The sequence below is a fragment of the Salmo salar genome, chromosome ssa29 (assembly GCF_905237065.1).
Source record: "Salmo salar chromosome ssa29, Ssal_v3.1, whole genome shotgun sequence".
Taxonomy (NCBI): domain Eukaryota; kingdom Metazoa; phylum Chordata; class Actinopteri; order Salmoniformes; family Salmonidae; genus Salmo; species Salmo salar.
Window position 1 is genome coordinate 12563635 of NC_059470.1, and position 25437 is coordinate 12589071.

A 25437-nucleotide genomic window follows, 5' to 3' on the forward strand; every position below is an offset into this window, starting at 1 on the left:
ACTGGACTTTGTTGTGGGACTGGGCAATTTACATTGATATCCCCACACCTCGACCTATTGTCTGTCTATTGTTAGGTCTGAACATTATGTTTCGGTATGATACCCTGACTGCTGGTTTTCGTGTTTACACATGAATGTGTTACAAACATTTCTGAATGATTGGTTCAAGAAACAGTAGTGACGATATCAGTTTGATGTTCTGCCCCTCTTCCTTCACCAGCTACCTCATCCCTGAACTCCCAGCTTCAGCACCTGCAGCAGCTTCAACAGATACAACAGCACCACCAGCAGCAACAACAGCACCATCACCAACAACAGCAACACCATCAGCAGCATCAACACTCCCACAGCCACGTCCACAACCATCTGTCATCGCGGGGTCACATGACCTCGCCCAGCCTACAGCCGTCCTCTGTCTCGGTCCCCTCCCCTGGCTCCGCCTCCTCCACCACCTCCATGACCGGCTCGGGCCTACCGCCGCAGTCTCCGCCGCTCAGGCAGAACCAATCACCGGCCCGCAGCCTGCCCTCGCCCGTCACACCGCCCATGCCACTGCAGGTGAGCTCACTCTACCCCGTTACTGTATGCCACTGTGTTGGTCCCAAAATGATCTTTAACTTGTGTTATCCAAGTTGCAAGAGCTGTAGCTTACATAGGCCTACTTCCTATTGCTGCTGCGTCTTTGACGCCCTGATACAAAAACCTCAGCCAGTGGATGTGTGTTCAAATAGTCTTACTAGTGGTGGTATTGTGATGATATGGTGTTGTGGGGTGTATTGTGGAGAGACGAAGGCCAATCTTGACATAACACAATGCGGATGACTACTCATTAGACCCTGTTTGTCTAGGTAGTGTTTTATACTTGATATGATTCCAGAGCTAGTGTTTGACGCCTGTCGGGCAGCTCTGATGTCATTGTGGGGACATTAAAATGTGCATCTACTGTAATTGACAAGGTCATTGTTCAGCGAGAGGGTTGTTCAAAGCACACTAAACTGAGTCGCGAGCCACCATGCATCGTTTTTGAACTCCTCTCGGATACATCAGGTTCTCATCAACGTTTATCAGTCCTTTTTTTATCTTAGCTGCCCTTCCTTCATCCAACCTCCTTTTTTCGTCAGTTTGTCTGTCCATCCATCTCGGCCCCCTTCTGTCCGTCTGGCTGTCAGTGTGTGACGATAATAACCTATTTTATATCCCTGTGGTTTCATTTCTGGTGGAGCTCGGCCAGGGTCGCCTCTTTCTCCCTGGCCACATTCATCAGCGTCAGGCCTTTATTGGGTTGTGGCGCTGCACCCTTCTTTATGGCCAGGATGAGTACGGCCATTTGTTTCCCCCTTGCACCCCTCTCCGGCCCTGTCACGGCCTAGTGAGACTCAGCAGGAAAAACAGACGCCCGCATTTAATGGCCTCCAAAAGCTGGCTAGCTGCTACCTGCCTCCCAGACCTAGACACCAACCATATACTATAACCACAGTCCAGCACAGTCAAAGGCTGTGCATCCCAAATGCCACCCTATTCCATCCATTCCCCCCATAGGGCTCTGGTCACAAGTATATAGGCAATAGGGTGCTATTTGGGACGAACCCACAGTACTGGTCCACTCAGACACAGCCAGCATGAGGGCCAAAACCTAGCAGTAATAACCTTCTTTTCTGGAGTACATACGTGTTCTGATGTGCTTCACAATCAAGCAAAGCCCCCCTATGTCTTCTTTGAATATTTGTACATTTTTTAAAAGAATTTCAGGTCTAGAAAGCAGAGCTACAGAGAGCAATCCCTGCCTGACATACCGCAGTGCCTGACGTACTCACAATTAAATATAATGCTCCTCTGTTTACTAGCACAATTAATGAGCAATCATAATCTATTTGTACTGTAATGAAATCCTTCACTAGTTTCACCACCAGACCTCATCCTTACTATTGGATTAAGAAGCTGAGATCCTGATTATGATGACTGGGGATACATTTACATTTTAGTCATTTAGCAGACGCTCTTATCCAGGGATAGATACGTAGAAACATAGATAGATCTGCACCCTCCATTTTGTGTGTGTGTGTGTGTGCGTGTGTGCGTGTGTGCGTGTGTGCGTGCGTGCTAGGGTTGCGTCCCAAATGGCTCCCTATTTACTGCACTACTTTTCACTACTTTTTCATAAGGCTCTGGTTAAAAGTAGTACACTATATAGGGAATAGGGTGCCATTTGAGATGCACTCTAGCAAAGATAACAGCTCTCATTTCATCTCCTATTATTCACACACACATGACCACTCAGCCATTCAACCATTTGTTTTAATAACCACAGCCATTAGTTTCAATAACCAGAGGGAGTGTCAGATAGACAAACATTCATTAGGAGACTATTACTCTCCCAATTGTCCATCACTGGGAGGTGAATAGAATCAACAGCTCTAAATGTCTGTGAGCTGATTCTCACTGAATAGAGTTATCAGGACGAAAATCTCAATTGACATAATACACTACATGACCAAAATATCTCATTCCAAAATCATGGGAATTAATATGGAGTTGGTCTCCCCTTCGCTGCTATAACATCCTCCATTCTTCTGGGAAGGCTTTTCCGCTAGATGTTGGAACATTGCTGAGGGGACTTGCTTCCATTCAGCTACAAAGCATTAGTGAGGTCGGGGATTGATGTTGGGCGATTAGGCTTGGCTCGCAGTCGGCGTTCCAATTCATCCCAAAGATGTTTGATGGGGTTGAGGTCAGGGCTCTGTGCAGGCCAGTCAAGTTCTTCCACACCGATCTAGACAAACCATTTCTGTATGGACCTCGCTTTGTGCACAGGGGCATTGTCATGCTGAAACAGGAAAGGGCCTTCTTCAAACTGTTGCCACAAAGTTGGAAGCAGAGAATCGTCTAGAATTTAACTGTATGCTTTAAGATTTCCCTTCGCTGGTACTAAGGGGCCTAGCCCGAACCATTAAAAACAGCCCCAGACCATTATTCCTCCTCCACCAAACTTTACAGTTGGCACTATGCATTCGGGCAGGTAACGTTCTCCTAGCATCCACCAAACCCAGATTCGTCCGTCAGATTGTCAGATGGTGAGGTAGCCTAGTGGTTAGAGAGTTGGGCCAGTGAACAAAATGTTCATGGATTGAAATCCCTGAGCTGACAAGGTAAAAATCTGTTGTTCTGCCCCTGAGCAAGGCAGTTAACCCACTGTTCCCCAGGTGCTGAAGATGTGGATGTTGATTAAGGCAGCACCCCGCACCGCTCTGATTCAGAGGGGTTGGGTTAAATGCAGAAGACACATTTCAGTTGTACAATTGACTAGTTATCCCCCTTTCCCTGAAGTGTGCTCCAGAGTACAATATCGCTGAGCTTTATACCACTCCAGCCGACGCTTGGCATTGCGTGTGGCTGCTCGACCATGGAAACCCATTTCATGAAGCTCCCGACGAACAGTTCTTGTGCTGACGTTGCTTCCAGAGGCAGTTTGGAACTCGGTAGTGAGTGTTGCAACCGAGGACAGAGGATTTGTACGCGCTTCAGCACTCCACGGTCCCGTTCTGTGAGCTTGTGTGGCCTACCACTTCGCGGCTGAGCCATTGTTGCTCCTAGATGTTTCTACTTCACAATAACAGCACATACAATTGGCCGGGGCAGCTCTAGCAGGGCAGAAATATGACGAACTTACTTGTTGGAAAGGTGGCATCTTATGACGGTGCCACGCTGAAAGTCACTGAGCTCTCCAGTACAGGCCATTCTATTGCCAATGTAATATTCTATTGCCAATTGTATATGGAGATTGCATGGCTGTGTGCTTGATTTTATACACCTGTTTAGCAATGGGTGTGGCTGAAATAGCCGAATCCACTAATTTGAAAGGGTGTCCACATACTTTTGTATATATAGTGTATGTACAAACACTTTCCAATTCACATTAGCAACAGGAATGTCACAAGCCGAGAAAGGGTTTGGTTGGCGTTCTTGCTTCGCAGCTCAAAAGTACCGTAAATGTCACAGTAGCCACTAGCCAGGAGGCTAACTACTGCAAACTATTCTACTAGCTAGCTAGCTACTAGCCAACATTAAGCAGGCAACTCTTCATGCAGACATTCATCCATGTGTCTCAAATGTCAAGTTTAGGCATTAACTCCACATTTTTAAGGTTAGGCTTAAGTTTAGGCATTAACTCCGAAATGTTAAGGTTAGGCATTAACTCAGAATGATTAACCTAAGGGTTAAAACCAAAATCTCAAAACAACTTTCTATTGCTGGATTCAAACATGCAACTTTTGGCACCGAACGCAGATGCTTACCCCTAACCTTAAACTTACCCCTAACCCCTAACCTTAAACTTACCCTAACCTTAAACTTACCCCTAACCCCTAACCTTAAACTTACCCCTAACCTTAAACTTACCCTAACCTTAAACTTACCCCTAACCCCTAACCTTAAACTTAACCCTAACCTTAAACTTAACCCTAACCTTAAACTTACCCCTAACCTTAAACTTAGCCCTAACCCCTAACCTTAAACTTAACCCTAACCTTAAACTTAACCCTAACCTTAAAAAATGTGGAGTTAATGGCACCAAAGGCAGATGCTTACTCCCATCCACCATCCCCGTCCACACCGCTGCAAAACTGAGACCTACTTGAAGTTAACAGCGCTCACTGTTGCCCCTAGTGGACCGTTTTCACATCATCTCCCAACGTCCTCAGACATGGATGGACGTCAAATACTGACCTGGCTGTAATTATTGCAACATAGTACACTTGAATATTGCAAAAATACACAATCACGTGCAGACAATTAAAGGTCTGTACACTCCTTATTTTAGCTTCAAGACAAAAGCAAAGAGTTACTTCTAGCTAAACTTTCTTAGCTACAGTAACAGGTTTTTACTGCACTTTCTTGTAAAAAAATCAATAAAACAAGTCTCAAATATCTATACATTTCAGCTGTTTCAAAAACATTGCTCTGCTATTATATTTACAGTGGTGATTTTAGCATGTAAATATTGGTGGGGCAAACTCCCCATTTTTTTTTTTTCATGCATGCCAGCAAATCCACAACACAACACTAAACAATACATGAATTGCATTGTAACGGTGACAAACGGTGCCCACAAACTGTTAGGGTTTACACAAAGATGTCCCAACAGCAGAGCTTTCTTTTCAGCACCAAGGAGTGAATTCTTACCACCACTACATCTGGCTATCAGTATGAGCCTTGTCTGTCAGCGAAACAGTTCGTTCAGCCTCATTTACTGTCTTTTTAAAAAACATATCTGATATGGCTGACTTGCTTAAACAAATGTGGTTTCTACTGACAACAGAGATGTACAAACTTTGGCATAAGGGAACAGCGCGCGGACGAGAAGCAATCAGTCATTTCGATGAAGACATTAATGAGCGAGCTAGGACGGACGTAGTCAATATAACTATTTGTTCAGCACTTTTGAAATGTACAGCGACAGAATTCAGAACATGGACCGTTCTTACAAATATTCTCCCTGTACGCCAACTGTAGTTGAAATAAAAGGGGCATATGAGCAGATAATGAAAGCTCTTACAATACTCAATGATTGATGACATTTCTCTAAAACAGGCTATAGGCTACATGTGCACCACCAAGTCAGAACAGTAGGCTAAGTTCTGAGGGGAAAGGGACCAAATTATTAGAGTGAAAAACATGGGCTACTAACAACTTACTACACAAGATACACATAGTATTACTTTCTTAGCTACAGTATACTGTACATATCTCCCTGGCATATTACATAATTTATGCAGCAGCATACAAGAGTTTTTTGCACTCACCTTGTTGTGCTCACTTGAACAGGAAGGTGGCGCGGCGTTCCTTCTTGTGAGCAAATTTTGTCATCTAACTTTGTCATCATAGTCAGGCATTCTCTGGATTTATGGTGCTTTCATGACAACTGGGAACTGTGAAAAAAACAAGGTCGAATCATGACTTCAGTGATCTTCAGGTCGGAGCTCTAGACAGAGGCCAGAGTTCCCGACTTGGAATTCCGAGTTGGAAGACCGTTCAAAACGTATTTTCCCAGTCGGAGCTCGTTCTTTTCAGAGTTCCCAGTTCTGTTGAACTTACTGAAGTCAGATTTCCCAGTTCAGAGTTTCCAGTTGTTTTGAACGCGGCAGAAGTCATGCAGGATTGACAGCATGGCCAATGTATTCAAACTTTTCTGGCGTATGGTGTTGCATATGAATGTTTATCCATTTAAGCTTGGAAAAAAGACTCTTAAACCCAGACTTGGACCACACACCCACTCCACTGAATAGCAGGCTAGTGATTGCTTTGCAACGCTTGCAGTTAGCCACTGATTCTTTCCAAACTCATTGTTGAATTTGTGATTTCCAACTTGTTGTGTAATGTTTATGTGCAATGGGCTATGAGCACCGATACCTTGCTAGGTAAGATTTTGAAAGTATAATGTTGACATGATCAGCCCAATCAAAACTCCTGTAGATGTAACGTGATTTGACGTAATTTTATCTGTAACGACCAATGACCTTGAGCCTTCTGGGATGGGCACTTCTAATGTAAATCTATGGCAGCACCCAAGGGGCTTGAATGTTCGAGCTCTCCCTGTAGATTTTGCGGTGACGTGGTGTCCCCATAAGTGACAGAACCCTGAGCCAATCACGGCGCAACGAGAGAACATTACCAACCCCTATGCTCCGTATTTTCCCCTGGCTGCCCCACTACCACAGAAAGCACTGAGTTAGGTTGAAACACCTGCATTTTGGAGCTGCCTTCCTCAAGAACGCTAAAAAGAGACCATGTTTGTATGCGGCTTTATTAACTACATTTTTACATTGTTTGCAAACTGATATCTGACACGTATTAATGCCAAATCAGGCAACAACAACACAAAAATATATACAGTGTATATTTAATATATATTTTTTATAGCTAAACAGGTGTGGCTCAAAACAGGTGTGGCACTGCCCCACCTGCCCTGAATTACAGGTTGCCACTGACCATTTATATCCTACTGTAGTGTTGAGCTCAACGACATATTGTGTTCACACTGCCCTGCTCCAGGGTCAACTGCGAGTGTTGTGCGCGATCTCCGGAGGTAGCGCTCTAGACGTGATAATTTCGCAAGTTTACTCTCTCTCGAGAATCAATACCTCTCGAGAACCTCTCGAAAATAACCCTTTGCTATCGCCAATGGGAAAACGGTCTTTGTATGGAGAGGGCAGCACAAATATCCACTGGCTTACCAATATCAACATTACAGTGGATGAAGAAAAACCAAACTGTTGCTTTGAGACAATGCTCCCTTGTTTTTGTTTCAGTAGCCTAGCAGCCCTAAGGTTATTGGTGGACTCTCCACAGTTTGACGTGAGTTTCACTCTCCCACTCCTCAGTGTGTCTCCACCACAGAATCCTCGACTACGCCGCTACCTCTCCCGTCCCTCTCCAGCATGCTGAGTTCCAGGCAGTCACAGGCAATGGCCTCAGACTCCCCTCCACAGTGATGACAAATAGACAGGGAGGGAGATTATGAAATTTGCTTAAGTGTGTTAATAGGCTGATTGCTGCAGCCGGGCTGAATTTGCTGGAAGTTGATTGATTAGAGGAGCAGGTTTTCTCCACGCCCAGCAGAGCTCAGGGATTTGACGGGGTGCGCGGCGCTCGCCCAAGTCTGTTACAGCGGAATTGATCTTAATTAGATCTGAAAGACCTGCCACAGCAGAATAGTCACGGCGATTAAAATGAAAAACAGGAGAAATTACTGATCAAATTAATCATAATGTCGGGCTACAGCTGTAGGTCTGGTGTAATTTGCCAGTCCACTGAGTTACATCGGCCCCGGCAGGGAGAGGCAGAGGAGGGAGAGAGAGGCTGCTACATACTGATCCGGCGGCAGCGGGGGGCTTAGGCCAGCCCATCAACTCTCTCTTATTCAATTCGCTGAGCCCGGGCCCTCGTGACCCCTGTGTGCCATCCACTGGAGCTAGCACTTACACACACACATGTATACACACAGATGTTGTTTGCATGTACACATACACACACACACACACACACGCCGCAGACGCACGCATACTGTATACAGGCATGCACACAAACACACGCGTCAAATCGAGTTTTATTCATCGCATGCTTCGTAAACAACAGGTGTGGACTAACAGTGAAATGCTTAGTTACGGGCCCTTCCCAACAATGCAGGGAGAAAGAAAATAGAGAAATAATAGAAAAGTAAAACACGTAATAACAAAAGTAATAATAGATACACATTGAATTGTCTATGTACAAGGGGTACCAGTACCGAGGCGATGTGCAGGGTTACGAAGTACATACATACATTCTTCCACGTTATCATTCTCTTCCATTCTTGTTTTATTTCTCATTAGTCTTTTCTCCCCGTTCCTGCTTTTCAATAGAAACAAAAATATCTCTTTACACAAACTGTCTGATTGGTTAGCAACAATACGCAGTCTGCCTGAACATTATCTGCTGTTTCTTGTTGTGCAACAACTTCCAGAGGCCCATGTACAGTATATTGTATTTTCCAGCCTAACACTATCTTTTGTCTTGGTCTGGGCTGTCCTGTCACACACTATGTGTTGTGTGTTCACTAATAGCCCTTGACCTTGGCGCAGTGTCTAGCGGTGTCTAGCTCTGTGGTTTCAGGGTTTCAGGGTTTCAGTATGTCCTGTCTCCATCCTCCATCCTCTATCCCTTCGTCAGCTTCCTGCCGTGTGTCTGGCCTCCCCCCTGCAGTCCTCTGCTTTCCTCTCCTCCGTCCCTGTCAGAGCTCCACACTGGGCCTGTCCACTCTTCTCTTTCCCGCCATCCCACAAACTCACTGGGGTAATTCCACCCCAGAGCCCTGCTCTCTCCCTGCCTCCCTCTTGTCCCAGCTCTCCACAATTTACCATCAAAATCTCTCTCTCTCTCTCTCTCTCTCTCTCTTCCTCAGTGGACCCCGACATCACAGGGCCGTGGGGCCTCAGACCCACAAGTGCTGCAATTACCTGAGCCCTCTCTCTCCCCTATCCTTTTCTCGCTCCTTCTTCCTTCTCCCCTCTTCTCTCCCCTCCGCTCCTGACTCCCCGTCAGCAGTCCCTGGCAATCAGGCTTCATTAGAGCCCTCTCGTGAAAACCCATCGTCACCAAGGTCAGCACCTGCCAACCACAACAGGCTTTCAGGGGCCTGGCTGTCTGCACTCTCTCTCTCTCTCCCTCCCTCCCTCCCTCCCTCCCTCCCTCCCTCCCTCCCTCCCCTCGGTCGGTCTCCAGCCCATCTCAACTGCTTTTGTCTCCAGCTGAGGCTCCTTCAAACACCCGTGTCACTGTCTTCCGCTGCAGCGCACTTTTTCCTTTGTCAACCGCTGTTAGAGTCAGAATCCTCCAATCTGCCCCTTTCCTCTCTTTCTGGGGGGGGGGTAGGGGGTGTTATTCCCATTATATTAACATGTGTATTAAAGGGCTCTTGCACATCGATTCATTGATTTTTCCAGATCAGGTACGCGCCTGCAGCCCCTGATAATTCCGCCGTGTTTTAAATCGAAATTAAAATGACATGCCCCTAAGCATGCTTAAATGTACCCATGATTTCCATTTTCCGGGCTGACTTAAGTCTATGAAATTGTCCATGTACGTCTCAGAAATCTCATGAGAAAATCGAATATTCTTTAGTGAACAAAAATGCAGTGTTAGAAGTAACTAAGAAGAAGTCATAGGCTTAATACACACACCACTGTCATATGGTCATAATCGCAATTAACTACTAACAAATTAAATACGTCAGAATTGATATCAAATTTCATAAAGCACCACATCAAATGAATTTGTTGTTTACAATTAGTATTATTTTTTATAAACTTGTGTGTAATTGTGCTGCTGGGGTCTGTGGAAGGATGAAGGCTCATATGTAGTGCCGTCACTGCCGTCTAGTGCTAGAAGTAGGGCCTTGTGAGTAGTCGGGTTCCTTAGCTGCTCAGGTTGGGAGGGGGTGGAGGGAGGTAGTCTCATTAATGCAAAGGAGATCCGGCTCTTAAGAAGGCAGAAAATTGCCTTACGTAACGACCTCCGCACCACCACCACAATTTAGAAATACAAATGTGCACTGTTGACTGAAGCAGAAAATAAGACTGTTGCCCATCAACAGACAGCGCCACATTTTCCATATGAATAATTATAGTGCATAAGGGGAGCCAGATGAGGGAAACAGCCATGACCATGACAGCAATGCTACTTTTATTTACTTCAAATGAGAGGGATTAGGGCCTAGGAAATATTCAGACTCAGGCCAATGAAATTTGGAATAAGTCCCAAAAATAAGCATATTCATGTTTACTATATTTTCTAAAAAACAATTCTACTTGGAATCAGGAGAGAATAAGCAGGAAATTACGAATCCTCCAACCAGGATTCATGGAAAACCTGTGAATTTATTGAAAGTTCCCGGAATTTTGCATTTACTGCCATTCTTGAATTAGGGATGTAACAAGCAGGCAGTGGTGTAAAATACTTAAGTAGTTATTTTGGGGTATCTGTACTTTAGTTTACTATTCATATTTTTGACAACTTTTACTTTTACTTCACTACATTCCTAAAGAAAAGAATGCACTTTTTACTCCATACATTTTCCCTGACACCCAAAAGTACTCGTTACATTTTGAATGCTTAGCAGAACAGGAAAATTGTCAAATTCGCACACATAAAGAAAACGTCCATGGTCATCCCTACTGCCTCTGATCTGGCCGACTCACTAAACATACTCTATATACACACAAGTATGTGGAAACCCTTTTCAAATTAGGGAATTCTGCATTATACAGATGAAGTCGGAAGTTTACATACACCTTAGCCAAATACATTTAAAACTCAGTTTTTCACAATTCCTGACATTTAAGTAAAAATTCCCTGTCTTAGGTCAGTTAGGATCACCACTTTATTTTAAGAATGTGAAATGTCAGAATAATAGTAGAGAGAATGATTTATTTCAGCTTTTATTTCTTTCATCACACTCCCAGTGGGTCAGAAGTTTACATACACTCAATTAGTATTTGGTATCATTGCCTTTAAATTGTTTAACTTGGGTCAAACGTTTCAGGTAGCCTTCCACAAACTTCCCACAATAAGTTGGGTGAATTTTGGCCCATTCCTCCTGACAGAGCTGGTGTAACTGAGTCAGGTTCTGCCCACTATAGGATTGAGGTCAGGGCTTTGTGATGACCACTCCAATACCTTGACTTTGTTGTCCTTAAGCCATTTTGCCACAACTTTGGAAGTATGCTTGGGGTCATTGTCCATTTGGTAGATCCATTTGCGACCAAGGTTTCACTTCCTGACTGATGTCTTGAGATGTTGCTTCAATATATCCACATAATTTTCCTACCTCATGATGCCATCTATTTTGTGAAGTGCACCAGTCCCTCCTGCAGCAAAGCACCCCCACAACATGATGCTGACACCCCTGTGCTTCACGGTTGGGATGGTGTTTTTCGGCTTGCAAGCCTCCCCCTTTTTCCTCCAAACATAACGATGGTCATTATGGCCAAACAGTTCTATTTTTGTTTCATCAGACCAGAGGACATTTCTCCAAAACGTACGATCTTTGTCCCCATGTGCAGTTGCAAACCATAGTCTGGCTTTTTTATGGCGGTTTTGGAGCAGTGTTTTCTTCCTTGCTGAGTGGCCTTTCAGGTTATGTCGATATAACACTTGTTTTACTGTGGATATAGATACTTTTGTACCTGTTTCCTCCAGCATCTTCACAATGTCCTTTGCTGTTGTTCTGGGATTGATTTGCACTTTTCGTACCAAAGTACGTTCATCTCTAGGAGACAGAAGGCGTCTCCTTCCTGAGCAGTTTAACAGCTGCATGGTCCCATGGTGTTTATACTTGCGTACTATTGTTTGTACAGATGAACGTGGTACCTTCAGGTGTTTGGTAATTGCTCCCAAGGATGAATCAGACTTGTGGAGGGCTACAATTTTTTTCTGAGGCCTTGGCTGATTTCTTTTGATTTTCCCATGATGTGAAGCAAAGAGGCACTGAGTTTGAAGGTAGGCCTTGAAATACCTCCACAGGTGCACCTCCAATTGACTCAAATGATGTCAATTAGCCTGTCAGAAGCTTCTAAAGCCATGGCATCATTTTTGGTAATTTTCCAAGCTTTTTAAAGGCACAGTCAACTTAACGTATGTAAACTTCTGACCCACTGGAATTGTGATACAGTGAATTATAAGTGAAATAATCTGTCTGTAAACAATTGTTGGACAAATTACTTGTGTCATGCACACAGTAGATGTCCTAACCGACTTGCCAAAACTATAGTTTGTTAACAGGAAATTTGTGGAGTGGTTGAAAAACGAGTGTTAATGACTCCAACCTAAGTGTATGTAAACTTCTGACTTCAACTGTTAGTATATATATATATATACTAACTACATGTATGGGGACATGTGTATAAAATCGAGCACACAGACATGCAATCTCCATAGACAAACATTGGCAGTAGAATGGCCTGTACTGAAGAGCTCAGTGACTTTCAACGTGGCACCATCATAGGATTCCACCTTCCCAACAAGTCAGTTTCTGCCCTGCTAGAGCTGCCCTGGTCAACTGTAATGCTGTTATTGTGAAGTGGAAACGTCTAGGAGCAACAACAGCTCAGCCGCGAAGTGGTAGGCCACACAAGCTCACAGAATGGGACTGCGGAGTGCTGAAGCGCGTAGCAAGTAAAAATTGTCTGTCCTCGGTTGCAAAACTCACTACTGAGTTCCAATCTCCCTCTGAGAGCACGTCAGCACAATAACTCTTCGTTGGGAGGTCTATGACATTGGTTTCCATGGCAGAGCAGCCGCACACAAGCCTAAGATCACCATGCGCAATGCCGAGAGTCAGCTGGAGGGGTGTAAAGTTTGCCTCCATTGGACTCCGGAGCAGTGGAAACGTGTTCTCTGGAGTGATGAATCACGCTTCATCATCTGGCAGTCCAACCGACTAATCTGGGTTTGGCAGATGCCAGGAGAACGCTACCTGCTCGAATGCGTAGTGCCAACTGTAAAGTTTGGTGGAGGAGGAATAATGGTTTGGGGCTGTTTTTCATGGTTCGGGCTAGGCCTCTTAATTCCATTGAAGGGAAATCTTAACGCTACAGCATACAATGACATTCCAGACAATCCTGTGCTTCCAACTTTGTAGCAACAGTTTGGGGAAGGCCCTTTCCTGTTTCAGCATGACAATGCCACCATGCACAAAGCGAGGACCATACAGAAATGGTTTGTCAAGATCAGTGTGGAAGAACTTGACTGGCCTCCACAGAGCCCTGACCTCAGCTCGATTGAAGACTTTTGGGATGAATTGGAATGTCGATTGCGAGCCAGGCCTAATCGCCCAACATCAGTGCCCAACCTCACTAATGCTCTTGTTGCTGAATGGAAGCAAGTCCCGCAGCAATGTTCCAAAATCTAGCAAGAAAGCCTTCCCAGAAGAGTGGAGGCTGTTATAGCAGCAAAAGGGGGAGATATTCCATATTAATGTCCATGATTTTGGAATGAGATGTTCGACGACCAGGTGTCCTCATTCGTTTGGTCATGTAGTGTACATGCTTTGCCCCTGGTGATCCGTAAATTAAAGAAACAAGAAAATATTGCTGTCTGGTTCAAAATAAGGAATTTGAAATGATTTATACTTTTACTTTTGATACTTAAGTATATTTTAGAAATTATTTTTACTTTTACTCAAGTGGTATTTTACTGGGTGACTTTTACTTTTACTCAAATATGACAATTAGGGACTTTTTACACCACTGCAAGCAGGTTTTCTTTACACAGCACTCTGTTACTATGTGCAGTAGCTGAACAGCGACATGCTCACCTATTTGCTGCTTCCCATCTGTGTTTTGGAGCTTGTTCCTCTTCCCCAGCCAGCCTTCCTCTCCCACTGGGCAGAGGAGAGGAGGCTGACGAGAGGCTGACGAGAGGCTGAAGACAAGAGGCTACCAGCCCAGAGCAGATGGCCAGTAGACAGACTTGGTGCCCAGATCAGCCCACGCTCACATTGGGTGCAACACACATTAGACGCCCACAGTAGAGCCTTGGAGATGAGGAGCTGAGCCAAGGCTCACTTAACAGTGGACACAGAATAGGGTTTCTTTAATTATGAGGGTAAGCCGTGACATTGAGTTCCCCCCCCCCCTCCTCCAGTGGGCTCCCAGACACAGGCTACGTTCTAAGTGCTCCGCTCCACTGAGGAGGCCAATCCTCCCGCAGGCCACGATTCTGCGGCCTGTAATTTCTGATGCCCATTAGTGACCGCAAACAGAGCATCGGGCTCACACAAGGAAAACAGCCGCATCGCACAACAGCAGCAGCATCGCAAAGAGCCTCCTATTTTAATTGAATGTTATTACATTATGGCATCATGCTAAGACCAAGTCAAAAGTCCTAATTTCTTGTCAGAGCTAAATATGACCAGAAAATGTTTTATTTGCATGTTATGTTGGAATTAGATGATCTAATTCAGGCTTCGTGGGGGCACTCAATAGCTGTACTCTAAACTGCTGATACACCATTGAAATAAAGGAAAGGGAAGCGCCATCATGTATTCGTCCAGGTGGGGGATCTTCTGCCCCATTTGATTAGCAGAGTGAAACTGATATGGAAGATTCTGTGAATGAACCAGAATTCAAAGTCAATAGTTTTACTTAGTTTTTCCTCAAGCAATTTTTGAGATCTGTGTTGAAACGATCTACGGCAGAACAGCAATGCTCGAGTACGTTCACAGAACGTCTGATGGTTCTCTTGCCTTAGTACCTGACTTGCATATCTTAGACCACCTTTTGCCAAACTTTTCATCCGAATGTCATCGGTCAATTCAACATTCACTGTTAAGGGTTCTGTTCACAGAATATTAACGCATTGTTTTCATCAGAAGAGAAATGTGTGCTATTGTGTTCACCGTTTCCGGCAATCAGTAAATACTACTGCACAACATTATAAAATACCCCATCAGTGTCACACCATGTACAATATATGGAAGGATCTAGGCAATGGGGACAATCTAATGATTTTTGACAATATTGCAGACATGCAGAGAATGAAGTTGGGTGGGTTAGTTTTTCTTCGAACATTGTGGCCTTCCATTATATAGCTTCGCTTTGGAGGGGATCGAGGCCTATACATTCATATCAGTTGTGTTCCTCCATTGTGTTCACCTTTCCGTCTTTCTATTGTGGATAGTGTGACAGAATACGGGGAATTGGATTGCGATGATACTGATGAATGAATCCTGCACACAATGTACTTATGTTTTACAAACTTTTTTTATCAGGGATAAAATTTGATGTGTATGAAATTGTTTGGCGAAATATTCATAAAAAGGAGAGTAATTGCCCATAATTCTGCAACCTTTGGATAGTTGTACTTTACTAACAGCAAAGAAAATGTATTCATCTACTGGGATTTTTAGAATACTAACTTTCTGTTTTGTCTGCTTGGACTCAAGACATACAGGAAATGTGGCTGTGTTCATGTTTTTGCAGGCAGTCGTGTTCTTTTGATGAATCTATTTGCAATTCGGACGGTATAATATAGTTTTGTTGAATGTAAAAAAACGCATTTACTGTTTTGCAAAAGGCCACAGAGTTCTGTGTCTTGTCGACTCTGTTTTGAAAATCAACAACATTGCTCCAAAAAAATGCTTGTACGGGTTTGAGAAAAATTGAAACGTGTATGTGTGTGTGTGTGTGTGTGTGTGTGTGTGTCCGTGTGTGTGTGTGTGTGTGTGTGTGTGTGTGTGTGTGTGTGTGTGTGTGTGTGTGTGTGTGTGCGCGAGCGGTGGGGTTTATCGATCTGGGGTGACCACGTCTCGGCCATGGAGCGCCTCTCTTGTGATTAATCTCTGGACTCAGAGTCGACCAATGACACGTGACAGGCCTCCCCCTCAATCTCCCTCATTTCTCTTCATTATAGGCTGTATTGTTGGACACCACAGAGGAGAGTAATCATTTACCTTTATTGTGTTTATAAAGCCGGATCATGGATGACCCTTTCTATATTGAATTGAGGACATGGAAAGATCACCGGTCATTGATTAGGAGGATATTAAAGTCATTCAAATGCTATATTTATATGTCAAACAACAGCAACGTGAAAAGAGATGGCATTTCTACGCCAAATGAAAAATAATGGTGGCTACGGTGATCATGTCATAAAAAATTGCCAAAGTTAAGCAATATATTTTGTTTAATCTTGTTAGGTGATTGCTGTTCCTTCACTTTTTTAACAGAAATGGTTGAATGCACACCCAACATAATTTCATTCATCTCCCGGGGTTGTTTCCCGGACACAGATCAAGCCTGGTCACAGACTAAAAAGCACTTCCTAATATGAAGAATCTCCATTGAGAATGCTTTTAAGTCTAGGACTGCTTAGTCTGTGTCCGAGAAACCAGCCCCTAGTGATTTGCCGTGTGATTATCTGGTTTTGTTATTCAGTGCATTTTTGACCGGATGTTTCATTTTTCACTTACTTTTGTAGTAAACTGAGAAGTAGCACAGACCAGGGACGCAATGCATCCACTTCACACTCTCAGCCAGAGTAATACTCTCTCTGCTGTTTTACATCTGCGGCAGGAGAGGAAAGGTGGCTTAAAAAAAAAATCAAAAAAACTCATGTTTCTCAACTTTACAACCATACGGATATAGCTGCACCAAATATGTCACTTCATAAAACCGGAATGGTCAGCGAATTTCCACGAATAGTACTTCATCACATAGCCAGTGGCCGTAAATGTAACACACCTGAAAAAAATAAAGACTAATATTATGGACCATTCCTCAAGCGGTGGGAGAAATTAGAATGAAAGGGATGTTATACGCTACGTGTTGTAGCCACACAGTCTGTGGTCCCTCTGACCAGAGAAAACTGAACATTGCGGTCCCCGTTGTGAACTCTCAAGCCCCACAATTATCAACACATGGGCGAGAACAGGTTTGACGTAACGATTCAAGCCGCTGTTCATTTCACATGAAGCTGGCGAGAGAGGAGATTGGCGGCTACTCTCCTGCACTCAATCATCCCTTTATAGTTAGCCCCGACGTTTTCACGACTCTGCCCTTCCTTCATTAGCATTCTGCCTCATTAAGTTCATTAAATATGGCCATTCTCCACGCCAACTAAGGAGGTCTATTTCCTGGAGTTAATACATCTTATTTGATCAGCCCAACCACCCTCTGTTAACTAGTTGTCGGGAATGCTGGGAGAGGATGACATCACGCCGTTAGCACGTACCGCTCCCCACTCCCACCCGTCTCTGGTCCACTGCCAGTAGAATGGTCCGTGTGGTTACTGTTGTCGTGGTGTTGTATTGTCATGGCGTTTACTGTCCCTGGCGTTCTATATGCCTTTCTGGCTTTCTCTTCCCTCATCGTCAATGTTCAATGTCCTTTCCAATGTTGATTTGTGACAATGGCGCATAAGTAGAGTGGTAACAGAGGCCCATCGGTGGCCCAGGCGGAGCTCTGATGACCTGGAGTGGAGGAGCAGTGTGTGAGCCTCAGTCACCCCAGCCAACCCAGGGACTAGAGGTGTTTGAGAGGGCCTAATGGCATTTCGATGTACATGAGCCTAGTGGCGGATGCGAGGGGAAGGAGGTTGGGGCAAGGAGGGGAGCTGTTTGGGGAAGATAGGCCCAGCAGAGGACTGGCAGACGGAGAGCGTGCTTTCTCATGTCACAGCTGATTACATTCACTCAGGAGTGGGGAAAGAAGAGAGGGATGGAGGGATGTGCGAGGTGGGGCCGGGAAAAATGGAGCGAGGGATGGGAAACTTCTTTTGTTTTTCCTCCTGAGATAGACGCCCGTTCCTCTCATCCAGAAGCGATAACGCTATTGATTGTTCATTTTCCCTGTTTGGTTCACTTTGCCATACTTTTGGCTGAGTGATGACGAGTATGACAGAAGGAGTTAAGATGGATGTGCTACTTTGACAGATGGGGCTATGTGTATCTGGCTGCATTCAATTGCGTTACTTTGCCAGGCTTCCTTCTAGCGCTATCATCCCCATTACTACACGAGGACCCTCTCAGACAAGCTGAAGTACATTATTTTCAATACTGGTCAGATATACTCTGCTCTCATGTACAGGTTTGTTTGTCCATTACACATGCTGTGTATGCAGTTCCACTAGAGGAAGTATTTTCATCCTACCGTAATTGTCCACTCTTAGGTGGTTTGGTCCAGCTAAATGCTCTCTGATAATGACCTTATAAGGAGCTGAGAGAACTGAGGACAATAATGGATGTTGTTCCAAGCTCATTGGTGATGCTAGAACGTTCTGTTTTCCTTTTACAATACATATCTCTGCAAAACCAACAGATAATTATGTTTTGCTCAATTATTGTGAGTTTTCGGGGGGAAGCTAAACGTCAAAAAGTTTGCGCGGCGCATGCATCAAGCCTATCAAAACTAAAGTCCCGTGAGTTGCTTCCTTTTTGTTGTCTGGCCCCGGTTGATACCCATTTCCTCTGCTGTGTTCTGTCCCGTTGTGTCCTCCGGAGAAAAAAAAGTGATTAACTTAAAAACAGGCACATAAGAAGAGCCTGCCCAGAATAAACTCCAGTTAGTTTGTGTCAGACACTTTAGTTTCCAGGGGGTTTCTCCACGCTCACAGAAAGCCTATTTTCTCTCCTATTCCAGAGATTACACGGGTTACTGCCCCCGGGTGACCCTCATGGTCAAATGGCAACAGCACAGGCAACAGTGAGCATAATAGAGCATAATAGTAATACTCCTCAACTTTTGCCCATGGTGAAAAAACATGTCTTTTTAACAACGTGACTGTTTTATCAAAGAATGACCTACCTTGAATCGAGGACCTTATTTTCTCTATATTGACCCATACTCCATGTACTGTACAGTATGTATACCGTTAGGATGATGAATATGGCTTATAGAGACTGATGGCAAGTAGTAGTGACCGGAAACATCTGTGGCTAGTGGTCCAGTGTTGATAACCTGCTGTCTGTCGCAAACTGGTTTTTGGTCCTACAGTGAAACTGACTTTACATGACACAGCATCAGAAGACGCAACACTCGCTGGTGACTCCAGAATATGTATTTATGCAATTATTTAATGTCATTATCAGACTCATGGGCCTCCTGTTTTGCGTGTTATTGTCCCGATTCAGCCACAGTGAGCGACTAGTGAGATCCATAACACTAAGACTCCATAACCACACGATTCACCAGCCTATTGACGGGAGGATGAAAAGTCTGGAACACAATGATTTACATGGCGGCCCTGCAAACAGGAAGATCGCTATTTATCTCCTGCAACACACGCAATCAACACAAATGCTGGGCCAGGTCTGTCATTTTCTGCCTCCTGTTGTGCTGTTGAGAGGAAGCACTGTGGCGGAAAATCACCTGTTTAGGTGTCAAACACCGCTATCCCCCCTCCTTATGCCTGGCTCTCCCTCAAACTGCTAGCCATATTACCCAATACAAGATCCTAGGCTACAGCCCAGTCGGCGCTCTCGTTTTACTAGAATAACAGCCTCTGAATAGCAGAGGGATATCAAACACAATAATACTACCACAAACAGTTGTTCAGCTGCCCACTTATACACTGTAGCTACACAGGACATAGCAGCATAGTTTCAAAGCACAATAGTATCACACACACACACACACACACACACACACACAAACCGGGTGGGAAATTTACTCACACACACACACAACACACACTGACAACGACACGGCTCGGGGCCCTGAGTCTAAACCTCAGCCTGTGCAACTGGGTTCTGGACTTCCTGACGGGCTGAACCCAGGTGGTGAAGGTAGGAAACAACACTGATCCTCAATACTGGGGCCCCACAAGGGTGCGTGCTCAGCACCCTCCTGTACTCCCTGTTCATCCATGACTGCATGGACACACACGTCTCCAAATGAATCATCAAGTTTGCAGACGAATACAGCAGTTGTAGGACTGGTTACCAAAAACAACGAGACAGCCTACAGGGAGGAGGTGAGGGCCCTGATGGAGTGGTGCCAGGAAAATAACCTCTCCCTCAACGTCAGCAAAATGAAGGAGCTGATCGTGGATTACAGGAGACAGCACAGGGAGCACGCCCCCACCCACATCGACGGGGCTGCAGTGGAGAGGGTGAAAAGCTTCAAATTCCTCAGCGTGCACATCACTGACGATCTGAAATGGTACATCCACGCAGACAGTGTGTTAAAAAAAGCCAAATAGTGCCTCTTCAACCTCAGGACGCTGAAGACATTTCCCTTGGCCCCTAAGACTGTCAGGAACTTCTACAAATGCAACATTGAGAGCATCCTGTCGGCCTGTATCACCGCCTGGTACGGTAACTGCACCGTCCGCAACTGCAGGGCTCACCAGAGGGTGGTGCGGTCAGCCCGACGCAGCAACGGGGGCACACCGCCTGCCCTCCATGACATATACAGCACCCAGTATCACAGGAAGGCCAAGAAAATTCTCAAGAACCTCAGCCACCCGAGCCAAGGCCAGTTCACCCGCTACCATCTAGAAGGCGGAGACAGTACAGGTGCATCAAAGCTGGGACCGAGAGACTGAAAAACAGCTTCCACCTACACTCAGCACCCTGCCCTGAACCTTAGTTACTGTTCTAGCCGGCTACCACCTGGTACTCTACCTTGCACCTTAGAGACTGATGCCCTATCTACATAGTCATTGAACTCTGGTCACTTTAATAATGTTTACATACTATTTTACACACTTTATATGTATACACTGTATTCAAGTCAAGGCTCATCCTGTATAACTACTTCTGTACAAACCTTTTCTATTCGTATACTGTCTGTACACACCATCATATTATATTCCGGATTCTGATATTGCTGGTTCTAATATTTCTATATTTGTTCATTCCTTTCTTTTTATTTATTTTTTGGGGGGGATTTGCGTGTATTGTTTTGTATCGTTAAGTTTTACTGCACTGCTGGAGCTAGGAGCATAAGCATTTCGCTGCACCCGCGACAACATCTGCAGAATATGTGTACGTGATTTTACGTGATTTGATTTGATTTTGACTGGACGCCAACTACATCAGGAAGTCAAGTGACTCTGTCAGAGCTGATACCGTTGTCTGTTCACTGATCTAGACCTCTCCGCCTCCACATGAAGCCTGGGCTCTGCTCTGCTCTGCTGTTGTGTAGACACCCCTCTCTACATCCTCCTCCTCTCCACCGTGCCTCTATCAGGCTAGCACATCACCCCGTGGGATTACCAAACACACATCATCAACCCAGTTACACGAGGAAATCCTCTTTATCAGACCAGCATAACCAAAACGCCTAAGGGCCTGATATTTTAAACGATCACAACGATTACATAACCAAATCCTCTCTGTCTCACCTGGGCTTGGCCATTGTATCACCTCTCACTCCCCCCCTCAGCAGAGGAGAGAGAGCGGCTCCACTCAGAAATGGAGGGAGGATTATCTATTAATGTAATCCCTGACTGACTAACTGATATCCCCAGGCGACCCTTTCCCACCACTTTCTCACCGATACATGTAGTCATTTGAAGATTCGGCCCAGATAAGCCCCCCTCAAATCCAGCTCTGTTCCTCCAGCAGGAAGCAGGATATAGGGTTCTGGCTGACTCTCTCCATTCCCCCACCACAGATCTGGATTTCAGCCATGGGATTCCCTATGGGCCCTGGTCAAAAGAAGTGCACTAGGGAATAGGGTGGCATTTGGGACGCAGGATGGGGGTCTGGTCACACTCTCCTGGAGCTGCTTTAGTTTTTCTGATATTATGAAAATATGCCACAAATACAGGTCATTGTGTGAACTTGCATGTGAATTGTAAGGAAGACAACCCTTATATCTACTGTATATCTCGCTCTCACTACTACAATGTCATGCTAAAAAGACAATGTCATGCTAAAAAGACAATGTCATGTTAAAAAGACAGTCATGCTAAAAAGACAATGTCATGCTAAAAAGACAATGTCATGCTAAAAAGGCTAAGTGACACTGTGTACTTTATCATAAAAAAAGGAGTCTAGACACTCTATCAGTCTGTCTAAGTACCAATCCCACTCCAAAGATGTTTTGGCACGAAGGCATCTTGCCACTCCATGGGGTAGCCAGGTTATTTTGATCCTGTTTATCTTGAACTCCCGCTGATTCCATGAGATGTAAAAATCAACAAACTACTGCTATCTCCATTGACACGAGCTTCAATATGATCCAAAAATGAATGAGATAAGTTTAGAAGTCGGTAGATATCATCGCAAATATGGATATCCAAAATGACACGAGTCCTTCAGGGCATCCATATCACTGTAGAGTGACATGTTTTCAAAACGATTACTGAATGTCAAGTAATGAAATACATGCTTCCTCTTCTGTTTTGTTCCTCTGGCCTTTACTACCCTCAGTAGAGGAAATTAACTGTAAATTATGAGCCTCTGATTGGAACAAGATCATGGAAGAACAAATCAAATTGTCAAAAGTTATAACCCTCCAAAGATATATGGAAACGATGTGCAAATGTTTTATCATTTGGCGATGATGATAGCTGTCAAGTAGCCAATGACGAGTAAAAGCTTGAATGAACTCTCAAATGCGCTGTAAAAGGTAAATAACAAAAGCGGAAAGACATTTCTTCTTAACGTTTTCTACTGAGGTTGCTTCAGAAGGACGAACGGGGCACGGGCACATAAGAAAGAAAATCCTGTGATTATCTGGAGAGAGAAAAAAAAATGGATGACTTTCAGACTAGGGGACGCAATATCAATCATGGCCAATTTGAGGCCACCAACATGAAATATGATTTCATAAGACAAATGCAGTGTCATTCTTAATGTGCTTAACCTTTACTGTCAATGAGAAAGTATTGATCGTTCTGTGGCATTTTTTTTTCTCCATCATTTGATTTCAGAAAGCGTAATAACACATGGTGATAGGGAACAATAAAAGATGAATGGCAACTGAACGGTCTCAGTTTAACAACGCTCAAATCCCCATAGAGCGATTGTGCGGAGAGAAAAAGGAGTGGAATTTATGCCTTTGCTGGAGTAGTTTTTGATATTGTCCAGAACTATCTGAATGATAATATAAGTTATCTATCTACTTATCAATATTGTTTTTACATGACTGTAACATTGTCTACTCGGCGTGACATATAAAGGCTATATAGGAATTTGAGTGATTACATTTCTCCCGCCCCCATCCCTCAGCTGTTTACCAAAAAAAGTGGTGTGGTGATGGCTTTGTTTCTGTTTGAATTCCAGATTGCCCCTTTAAGGTGCTATTAGGCTGTTCAATATTTCCTCCAACCGTCTTTGAATATGTATTAGCCCTCTGCATAACATTATTGCCAACCACCAGGAATAGTTATTCACAGCCTAAACAGTATTTCTATTATTTCTCTATTCTCTTGAGTCATTGGACGGTCTCCTCTGCCGGCCTGCTATTTTTTCCCACTTACTCAACCTAATAAGGCTCTGCTCTGCCGCACTACAACCAAATCAGCAGTGCATTTCCACCCTCTAATACGTGGTTAGCTTGATTTATCTGGGTGATCTCACGCTCCTACGAGGTTGGAGCTCCACGGGCTCTGCCCACACGGGAGACGTTCCTTTACAATCACTTGGCCTGTCCACCAGTTCCAGATGAGTCCATTACAGCAGGGGTAAACGCGGTCATTTTTTTTTAACCCTGGGAAGGAGCAGTGTGGTGGCGCGGTATGGTGGCAGGTTGATTCAGAGTGGGAGCGTGTTGAGGTGGTTGAGGATACAATGATGCATAGCTACCATGGCTCCTTCTGTTGTTAAACCGACATGGTCTGGGGCTGCCTGGTCCCTGCAGAGATGCTGCAGGGCCCTGGGGTAGCCCCGAGGGCCACAGGAAGCCCTTAGACTGGTAAAATAGGCACTTATTCACCGGCCCACCCCCTCTTTGTGCCCTCCCGGACCCCACCCTTGCTCCCGGACCCCACCTGACACCTCCCGCCCTCCGGACCCCACCCCTGTCCCTGCCCTCCCGGACCCCACCCCCTGTCCCTGCCCTCCCGGACCCCACCCCCTGTCCCTGCCCTCCCGGACCACACCCCGGCTCTCTTCTGGGCACACACTTCTAAGGGCTGGATGATGGACTACTCGACATATACCTCACAGTACTACTGTCTTTAGTAACAAAGCATCAGCACCATATTCTGTCAAGCTACTTCACTTCCCTCATCCTACACTGTCTCCCATGTTTGTTTACTTACAGTACCACTTGGAGAACACGGATCACCGTTCTAATTTATAACCAAACAGTAACAGTCATTACCTGTATGATTCTGTCCCTGCAGTTGAACCCTCTGGCCAGCCAGGCTGCGGTGGCGGCAGCAGCAGCAGCTATGGGCTCCATGGCCGGATCCCAGGTCTTTGGCAACACCCTCTCCAACCTGCAAGCTGGAGTCACGGGGCAACTGGTCACTAATGCACAAGGACAGGTTAGTGATCTTTACCAGTCTTAATATCAAAAGAGGTATCCTATAGGTTTCACGGTGTTCATTAGACCTGACTAGAACTACTTGTAAATGAAATCACATCACATAATGATGGTTTCACTATATTTTCCATGTTCTTCAGTCAACGTTACACTATACCAGTCTTAAAAAACACTTTCCACTAACTAAATACACACAAACACAATTCCAAAGACTGGATGGTCTCAATATTTCATTTTCTTATGTAGTAATCTTGTTTGGGGGTTTATTTATTTATTTTTTTAGCTGTGTGTTATGTGGCGTTGCTCCGCGGCAGCCATCCTGCCATATGTTAAGCTTTTTGGGAATAAACAAAGCCCTTCCTCCTCTTATCCGCATGCACCCGTCGCAGTAAAACGCTGACCTTGTCATATTTACAGGGTGGCTGCAGAATTGTTCCATCAGTAGCCAGAGGCTTGAACGATGACGCTTGTCAGAGTGGGGCCCTATCTAATGAATCATCTTATCGCAGATGCACACGGCGCATATTAAAGGAAGATCGCATGGACAATGTGCCCTTTCACGCCAGCCAGTTATTTACCTTAACCCCTATTTCATCCCTCGCTCTCCGCCCTCCTCCCGCTATCCTGTTTATCACTCAATTAAAACCACGGCCCGACGAATACCTTTTGTGGTTTTATGATAAGACGGACCTAATTCCATGCTTGTTTGTGTAGGAAGTCTGTAAGGGGTAAGAATTGCTGTACAGGGAAGATTTTGTCAACATGCTCATGACAGAGCAATGCACATACAGTTGAAGTCATTAAAACTTGTTTTTCAACCACTCCACAAATTTGTTTTTAACAAACTATGGTTTTGGCAAGTCGGTTAGGACATCTTCTGTGTGCATGACACATGTCATTTTTCCAACAATTGTTTACAGACAGATTATTTCACTTATAATTCACTGTATCACAATTCCAGTGGGTC

At 44.7% G+C, this 25437-nt stretch overlaps 1 protein-coding gene across 3 annotated transcripts in view; it reads left to right on the forward strand.

The window, feature by feature from the left end:
- LOC106590158 (POU domain, class 6, transcription factor 2) overlaps positions 1-25437 on the forward strand; it is a 90790-nt gene that overhangs the window by 46434 nt on the left and 18919 nt on the right. For all 3 annotated transcript variants that reach the window (XM_014180823.2, XM_014180821.2, XM_014180822.2), the window contains exons 5-6: positions 221-558; positions 24328-24471. In XM_014180823.2, the coding sequence (XP_014036298.1) occupies positions 221-558; positions 24328-24471 (482 nt within the window). The remainder of the gene's footprint in view (positions 1-220; positions 559-24327; positions 24472-25437) is intronic.